Genomic DNA, 9,708 nt, shown 5'->3' on the forward strand with positions numbered 1-9,708 from the left:
AGGGGTAGGGTCGAGGGAGTGGTTTGGGATTGGGCCTCAGAGGTGGAGATCGCCCACAGTGATGACTCTGACGTGGGGGGCTCTCTGTTATGGGCTGCTCCCCTTCTGGTATTTGGACAATGTTGTGTCGTTGTTGCGATTAAACTGATCTTGTATCTTGCATATTTCACCTTAGGAAAGTGGGCACGCGATGACAGCTTCCTTGACACCATCATGGCGATAGACTGCCATGCCATGGTCAGCAAGGAGAATGAGGACCTGCGTGCCAAGGAGATGCACGACGAACGGCTGCTGCATTCACACAAGGCCCAGGAATCGGACGACCAGCAACAAAATACCTTTCAGGCTGGGCTTCTGGCAGTGCTAAGCGAGCTGATTAAATCCAACAGGCCTTCAATACAAAAATTAAGAAAAACTTGTCGTCGTTCATAAACTGTACAATGACTTGTTGGGAGGCGTGTGGTGCAGTGGTCTGGTGCGTTGGTGTTCGGATCAGGGGAGCACAGGTTCAAACCCCACTGCAGTCAGGATGTCGTTGTGTCCCTGGGCAAGACACTTCACCCCAAATTGCCTACACCTGGGACAGTTCATTTTGTATTATTGTGATTATATATATATATATATGCCACTGTTATTAATACTGACACTTCACTTTGCACTCTATGTTCTATATCTATTGTTATTATATATATATATATATGTGATATATATATATAATATTGCCACTGTTATTATATTGTTTTGATACTACTGACACTTATTGATCTGCTGCTGATAAATAAAAGAGAACCTACATTGCGATTAAACAGAAAATGTATCTTGCTTATTTCTCCTGACACTTTATCTTTATGGTGACCTGTGTAGCATCCTATACATCACATGTAAGTGATTATTCTGATACCATCATGACACCATGAAACTGGCGAAGCTTTATTTATTGTGTCCCACCCCATATATGTGTCTTTGAAAAAGATCATTCAATTGTATTTCAAAATGGCGTCCATCAACACAAACACTATTTATAGAAAGATAAATGGTTAAGTTTGTAATTAACAGTGTTGTGAGTTCAATATTTTAATTAATTATAGTAAGGGAACATAGGAGGATATATAATAAAGGTGTTAACTGCTGAGCCTATTTACTGTGCAATACTACAGACATGTTAGTGGTATTATTTCTTATCTAACTCTTTCCTATGGTCAGACAAATCAGAAGTCATTTAAACAATGAGATTGTTCTTTTTGTTTCTCAATTGATTTTCCAGAATATGCACCACCTAGGCACAGACTTTATATCACAAATAAATGAATGACATGTACTACAGTAATTGATTATATTGATATTGCCTACTCAGATATAAATGTGTATAAAATGAAATCAATTCAAAGTTTCTTGCTGCTTTTAATGCAATTCATGGCTGCAGGGCAAACGTCCAAAATCCTTATTCTACAATCATTTAATCAAGACACTTGTGTATATTTTACTTTAATTTGTAATAAACAAAAAAATATGAATGGTTGTCATCAAGCTGGGTTCGACGGTAAGGCAGTCCATTCCTCCCTGTACTCATCACCACGACGCTCACACAGGTTATGCAATACGCAACATGCTGCCACCTGGATTTTGATATTGTCCATGTTGCAGTCGTTTCGCTTCATCAAGCACCGCATATCTGGAACACATACAAAGACACAAATTAGCCCTACATAACTCCATAAATCCTACATTAGATAGTATTAATGTGATTTACTGAACGTACCATTGCTGTTCTTTGGGCGTGATAACGGTCATCATCCTCAGCTGTCCTACGACGAAACATGTCCATAGCGTGTGCTTGTCGCCGTCCAGTCCTTTTGTTAAGGCTTCTTAACCGCGATCTGTATTTGTGGCTGAGTTATTGGCTTAAATAACTCAGCACCAAAACCACAACTTCAGTCAACTCCATAGCGTGTCTGACTGAGGTCGGAAGGTAAACAGAAGCATACAGCGGAAGCGGAAGTTTTTTTTCTTCTTCTCTCGGTTTTTTGGCGGATTGCAACTTTAAGGTGCATACCGCCACCTACTGTACTCGCCGTGAAGTTGTTTGCGGCCTGCCAGGAAAAGCTAAGCAGAAGAAGAAGAAGTGACGTCAGCGGCTCATTTGCCTAATCCACCCCCAGGAACTCATTTTGGTGTGAACGCGATCTGCTTTAGTTCGTCAGAACTAAAAGAACTCTCATGAACTAAAGTTCTCAGGAACTACTGTGGGAAAAGTACTTGGTGTGAACGCGCCTAATGAGCAGCATGAAGTCTAACTCACCCCTTGAACTGGTCTGCATTGACTATTTGCACCTTGAGAAAAGTAAAGGAGGCTATGAATATATCTTGGTGGTAGTCGACCACTTCACAAGGTTCACACAGGCCTATGCAACCAAAAATAAATCCGGACGGACAGCAGCAGAGCGGATTTATAATGACTTTATACCCCGTTTTGGGTTCCCCAACAAACTACACCATGATCAAGGACGAGAATTCGAGAATGATCTCTTTCGAACACTCGGGCAGCTCGCTGGAGTAGGTCACTCTCGAACATCTCCTTACCACCCGCAAGGTAATCCAGCTGAGCGGTTCAACCGAACTCTGTTACAAATGCTGCGAACGCTGACAGACAAAGAAAAAGAGACATGGAAAGAACATCTTCCACAGGTTATACACGCGTATAACTGCACACGTCACGAATCAACCAGTTATTCGCCTCACTTTCTGCTCTATGGTCGTCAACCTCGTCTCCCTGTGGATCTCCTGTTCGGCCTGTCAGAGGAGACAGATCCAGTGACACACAAAGGATATGCTGAGAAATGGCGCGAAAGGATGACAGAAGCATATCGGATTGCTACTGATAACAGTCTGGCGTCTAGTGCAAAGGGCAAGTCCTATTATGATCAGAAGGCGAGGGGAGTGGTTCTGAAGCAAGGGGATAGAGTGTTAGTCAGGAACCTAAGTGAGCGCGGAGGGCCTGGTAAATTACGTTCCTATTGGGAGAAGAGGATATATGTGGTAAAGGAACAGGTTTCAGATAACCCAGTATATGTCGTCCATCCAGAAAGTGATGCAAAAGGGAAAACCAGAACCCTGCACAGAAACCTGCTTCTGCTTGTCAATGACTTGCCAGTGGAATTTCCACCACAGTTAGTCAAACCAACCCCAAAGCCATCACAGAAACAAGGAAGCCATCCAAAGAGACAAAGGGATGTGAGAGACCAAAATGCTGAGACATCTGATTCAGAGGATGAGTCAACAGGAGGTTACTGGTTGAGGATACCAGCAAATCGGGTTAAGCCTAACATAACAGTTACTCCAAAAAGACCAAGTATGTTAAGAAGAGAACAGACATCAGTGTGGGAACCACATTCTTCTGAGGAGATGTTGGGAAAGACTACCAGGAACTCTGGTGTAGAGAGACGGCTAGAGTTCCAAACTTTACCTGACATGGACATTGCACAACGGGAAGCTGGAGAACTGGCTAAAGGTCTTTGTGAAGAAGAGTACTCGTCAGACAGGTGTGAACTTCAACTTGAGGATGAACCGGAAATCTCTCATCAAACTGAGGACAATGAGCAGACAACCCCTAATGTACCTCAGAACGAAGATGAGCAAGAGTTGCCTCAACGTGCATGTCCCGAGGAACGGGTACAAGACCCTGAACCTGACTCACCTGTCCCACTGAGACGGTCTACTCGGGAGAGACGACCAGGTCAAATCTTCACCTATTCATCTCTTGGCCTCCCAACATACCAGTCGGGTCCAACAGTAAATGCTATGGATACATACCTCATGCCCTACACTCACCTTTGGTATTCACAAACATGCCCACCATCATGCCACTACACACCCCTCATTCCATATCCCCATTCACCATTTACATGTCCCATACAAGGTTATTGAAAGGTCACACACAGTGTTAGTCCTAAGGGTCATACATGTTGAGGTGTGATAGTTTGGACATTGTAAATATTTGTGTTTTATGAAGATGTTAAAGTTATCTTGAATAGGAACATGTGATTTCAAGTAAGTGTCGGGAGCCACTTTTGTTGTCGGGGAGCGTGTGGCACCCCTGGGATGTGTGACCACATTAATATAATAAGTATTATATTTAGAGTTAGAATATGCCTTTATTTTGTACATCTGTTATTTTCATTTCACTAACGGGGTCGATAGATGCAGTGAGTAGTGAGGCGGAACGTTTGTGTTCGATTCAATGGTTCCGGGGTACCGATTAAAGCGACGGACGTTCCCGGGGTTTCCTCAGAAGTAATCTGGAAGGAAACTGAACACAAGGTGTCCTCATTACTTCTCTTTCACCTGCACGATACAGGTTGGTAAACTGTGCATAAATCACAATGAATCCCCCATAAGGTTTGCGAAGATAATATGTAACGGCCCGCTAACAGTTAGAAGACTTTGTACCGCTGTTTACATGTGTAAAACCGTTAAATGGTGTGAGTGTATTAGCCTAGCTTCCCCGGTACGGCGCCATTTTGGGGACAACGTGGTCTGACGCAGTAAGGATACAAGTTTGTCAGTATATCTGAAGCCTCCCGTACACTGAGTATTTACATGCATGTATAGTGATTGTGAGTTTGTAATAAATATGTACTTTGTAAGGGTTATAAGTTAATTACTGTTGGTAAAACAGTAAGGTTGTTTGTTACACTTAAATATGTTTCAGTAATGCATTTTAGTGACCTGCCATTAATGGCAGAAGGTAAATAGTCAACATGACAGGTTAGAGGGGTCATGAAATACTACTTTTAAGTGAAAGTAAAAAGAAGAGTAGTATTTAATACAGGTTAATACTGTATACAAATGTATTTAAGGTACAACAGATTTTATTGAATGTGAAATTCAATTCGACATATGTGTTTATCACATAAAAGAGTAACATACAGACAGAGTGAAGGTATGTGAATGGTTATTGAGGAATGTAAGTCGAAACTGAAATGCATAAGATAATTGATATGTTTATATGATTTTGTGTAATAAAACAACCTCAGGAGAAGTAATCTGGAAGGAAACTGAACACAAGGTGTCCTCATTACTTCTCTTTCACCTGCACAATACAGGTATCATAACCGTTACTGTGGTCCTCATATCGGGGACCCGTAACATACACTTATGATCAGGTGCTGACACCGACACAGAGGGAAATTCAGATCTGCACAATCTTCCTCATTCTATCTGTCTGCCAAAAATGTAATCATAAGAAATGACTCTGGAAAAGCTGCAGATAGAGCCATAAGAAATGAATGCAACTGATTATTTAATGTTTAATGTTGTTTTTATAGGCAATAATTTAAGCTTTGTTAGTTCCAGGTTGAATATGTGCAATAAGTTCATTTCAATAAGTTTTGCAATAAACATTGAACCAGTCCGGCCCTCGACTAGTACCCATTTTTTAATTTTGGCCCACTGTGTATTTGAGTTTGACCCCCCTGGTCTACACAGTTTAACAGTCCCACTAGGATCAACTTGGACCACCCCCCCACTAAAAAAAAAGAAACGTTGACTTAAATTATGTTCATTCAGAAGCAAAAATATTAAGTTAAACTAATTTGAACTTGATATTTTTGCTTTTAACTAACCTAATGCAATTATGTACAGTAGAACCTGTTGACAATATACATTTAATAAATGTCAATGTTTCCATTTTATAGTGCAATAACTCATCTGATCAAATGAACATGTCCTTTACTATTCTTTTTAATATATTTATTAGATCAACAAGCAGGGTAATTCTTGCTATCGGCGCCACACTGAAATCATTTAAACAATATCTAGCTCATAAAAACCTCAGCCAAGAGCCCAGAACAGATACGTGTTTCTTCCCATACGTAAAGATATTTTACTTTTAAGGTAAAAATGATTAACTAAATGTGTAACCATAACTCTATTTGAGTCCAGTAGCAGCAGCTGGACAGTTCCACAGTTACGCCAGTAATCATAATCACACAGTAGTGGTGACTTTCACTTTTCCTCTCCTCTCCTCTCCTCTCCTCTCCTCTCCTCTCCTCTCCTCTCCTTAGGTGTTGTTTTCCTAGTGCTATAAACAAGGTCTGAACATGTTTTTATTACATTTTGTGTACAGTTTCCAACTTCTTAGGACTTATCAAGAAATTAGTCTTACTGTTGTCAACTCCATCGGTTGTTAGAAATGATAATTTTGCTACTTAGATGTGTAAGTATATCTGTCAGATGTATAAGCAGAATGTAATTTAAGTTATACCAGGGTGTAACAACAGGTTGAACATTATTTACAGGGTAAATTCCCATGATATTTATTTTACACTTTTACTCCCCCGTAAGACTTAGAAGTGTTTATGTATTTGTCTTTGCATAACTCCATTTAATTAATAATTGTGAAAATATTGTGAATGGATGACACGTGAATAACTGATTGGACTGAATCAGGTATGGCCAGTTTAAATCAGTTGTACTTTGATAACTAGTTATTTGTGTTTTTTCAGATACAACAATCTGCTGGCGGTCATCTCTCAGAGTCTCGGAGACATCGTGAAGGCTCTGAAAGGTTTGGTGGTGATGTCGTCTGAACTGGAGCTCATGGCCAGCAGCCTGTTCATCAACGTGGTGCCCGATATGTGGAAAGCCAAGGCAAGACACACACACACACACACACACATCAAATCAAGTTTTATTTATATAGCACATTTAAAAGCGATTTTTGGTCGAGCCAAAGTGCTGTACATGTAATAAAAGTTATTGACCTTCTTGATCTCACGTGGTTTGGATGGGATGTTTTTTTTTGTTCTTTGCGTTTTTATTAAGTTATTTTCATACATATTCAGACATAATGAAATAGTTTTCGCTAATAATCAATTTTTTACAATAAAACATTACAAAAATAAAGACACAACAGAAACCCCCCCCCCCCCAAAGGAATGGCTCAATGAGAGTCAACATCAGAAACATTTAAAGACATCACATTTCAAAATCCTAAGCAAATCTATAGTTTTCTCAGACACACTTTCAATGGATGGGATGTTTTTATAAATTAAGCAATTCTGTAGACAATATGGATAACTTCAAAGGGACGCACACTGAGTCAAGATAAAGGTATTAGATGTTTTGAAGGTATTGCACGTGCACAGATTACAGCAATGGGCCTTTAACTGAAATAATATTACGACATCCATCTGTGTGTGTCGTACAGTTGGGGGTGACACTTGATCATGTGGGAGTGATTTCAGTGAACAGGGAATCAGATGAACTTCTGCTGACATTTCTGTCCTGCTCTAATAATTCCCGGCTCTGCTTTCTAAGAATAAACATGGCGTTCTTTGACGGGCCATGTGTCTCCCTCCCTCCAGGCCTACCCGTCCCTGAAGCCTCTGGCATCCTGGGTGTCAGACCTGATTCTGAGGATCAATTTCCTGCAGAAATGGATCTGTGATGGCATTCCACCTGTTTTCTGGATTAGCGGCTTCTTCTTCCCGCAGGCTTTCCTCACAGGAACGCTCCAGAACTACGCCCGCCGCTCTGGCATCTCCATCGACACAATTGGATTTGACTTTGAGGTCAGACAGTGAGATGTTTGTCTGACAGTGCTTTTGCAACTATTTTTTCACTACTAGCTAAACTACAGCACTACATGTTTTCAGCAATAATATATCATTTATACAAACACACCAAATCTTAATATACTATATATTGTTAAACAATGTGCACATTTTTACTCAAATGTTTTTGTTTATATAAATATTTTTATACTGTTTTATTTAATTTGATATATTTTTTAACGTTTTTTCATATTTTTTTTTGCACATTCTTACTTGAATTTCTTATGTTTATATAAAAAAAAAAGTGTATCTTTTATTTTATTTCATTTTAAAATGGAGCAACTGTAACAAGACCCAATTTCCCCCGGGGTAAATACAATATTCTGAGTCTAATGGGATACGCTTTCCCACTCTAAACTGACTTGTGTTTGAATATCATCGTATGGTCAATTTCATAATATTTCAAAATATATATATTGATTTATTTTTTGCTGACTGTTACGATGGTATATAAGGGCACTCCTAGGTTAAAACAAATTAAAATAACAGAGTTTGGAAGGGGTCATAATACGACAAAAAACTCAATAGATTACAATAGTTTTTATGAGAAAATAAACATGAATATTCTCTTGTCATACATTTGTGAGAATAAAGCTCAATGGCCCACCTACAATGTCCCCGATATACTTTAGTTCATCTCTTTTGTAATCCCTTCTTCCCATCAGGTGATAGAGAAGTTGGCGTCAGAGATAACAGAGAAGCCAAACACAGGCTGCTACATCCACGGTCTCTTCGTGGAGGGCGCTCGCTCGGATAGTGAAGCGGGTCAAATTACTGAATGCAGGCCCAAGGAGCTCTACACAGAGATGGTTCTGATCAGGCTGATCCCCAAACCCAACCGCAAAGCCCCCACCTCGGGGGTCTACATCTGCCCCATCTATAAGACCCTCACACGGGCCGGTCAGTACACACAGGATCATCTAGACCACATTATCATTTCAATTTTATTGTATATTTACACAAACAAACAAACAAAACAGAACTATAACATAAGGGATGGGGGGTGGGGGGTCGAATTATTGTCTTAATTTAATTTTTCCCCTGATCTAAATGTATTCTCTATATAACTCACTTTTTTATTACAAAGAGGATCGGCCGAGAGTTTTAAATCCAGGAATTACCTTTTTATTATCATGTAACCCATAATCTGTTATCTACCCTATCAAAATCTGAAAGGGAGGAGGCAGCTTTTCCGTACTTAACAGGTTGAGGAAGCCCAACTGACTACATTTATTATTATAAGATTATATAACGCATGGGTAACAAGTTGATATATTAAATGTGTTTTTTAGTAAAGGAAATACATAAATGTAATCCTTTCTCTGTGTTTTTCAGAGTGTCTAGGTGTTGGGCAGCTCACTCTAGTGTTTGTGTGTATCTCCTTTTTGGTGGTTTTATTACTTACCCAAAATAGACTCCAGTTAGTGTCTTGTTTCACGAAGCGTCTGAAAGTGCTGCTCTGTATTTTCCACCCGCAGCACGTAGCCAACACCTTGTGCTGGCACTTCAGACGGCCCAGAAACACCTAAACTCAGTGCTGGGATGGAAAAACACTTAATTGAAATGTCCTTATGTCTGAAACTGCTTTTGTGTGCTTTTGTAGGGACTCTGTCTACCACCGGTCATTCCACCAACTATGTGATGGCAGTGGAGCTGCCTACAGATCAGAGTCAGAGACACTGGATCAAACGGGGAGTCGCCCTCATCTGTGCACTGGACTAATGAATAAACACCTGTAAAAAACTGTATTGTTTCACGGCTCACCACAATTATAATTGCAGTTATGGTCGCTCAGATTTAAAACAGACACTTTGCACTTTGTCATTAAAATGAGCTCATTTAAACTCTCTGTCATAAACTGTTTTTCACAATGCCATTATATATATATATATATTGTTATGTAAGATTATTTACTTTGAGTCACTTGGCTAAAAGGAATCCTGGACCATACATCCTCCATGTTCTAAATCTCTCCTCCTTTACTCTCATTATAAGCCAAAATGAGCTTTTTCCTGCTGGTCTCCACAGTGCTCTCTGAACTGAATACACGTCGTGCTCCTTTAAGACTTTCACACTGGGCAGGTTGAGAAATATG

At 39.9% G+C, this 9,708-nt stretch overlaps 1 protein-coding gene across 1 annotated transcript in view; it reads left to right on the top strand.

The window, feature by feature from the left end:
- Positions 1-9,423, top strand: part of LOC117475344 (dynein heavy chain 1, axonemal-like) — a 70,010-nt gene extending 60,587 nt beyond the window's left edge. Inside the window, 4 exon segments of the mRNA XM_034121491.1 lie at positions 6,504-6,648; positions 7,365-7,571; positions 8,279-8,513; positions 9,217-9,423. Of these exon segments, the coding sequence (XP_033977382.1) occupies positions 6,504-6,648; positions 7,365-7,571; positions 8,279-8,513; positions 9,217-9,335 (706 nt within the window). The 3' untranslated portion in view covers positions 9,336-9,423.
- Positions 9,424-9,708: the final 285 nt, after the last annotated feature.

This window comes from Trematomus bernacchii, unplaced genomic scaffold (assembly GCF_902827165.1).
Source record: "Trematomus bernacchii unplaced genomic scaffold, fTreBer1.1, whole genome shotgun sequence".
Classification (NCBI taxonomy): Eukaryota; Metazoa; Chordata; class Actinopteri; order Perciformes; family Nototheniidae; genus Trematomus; species Trematomus bernacchii.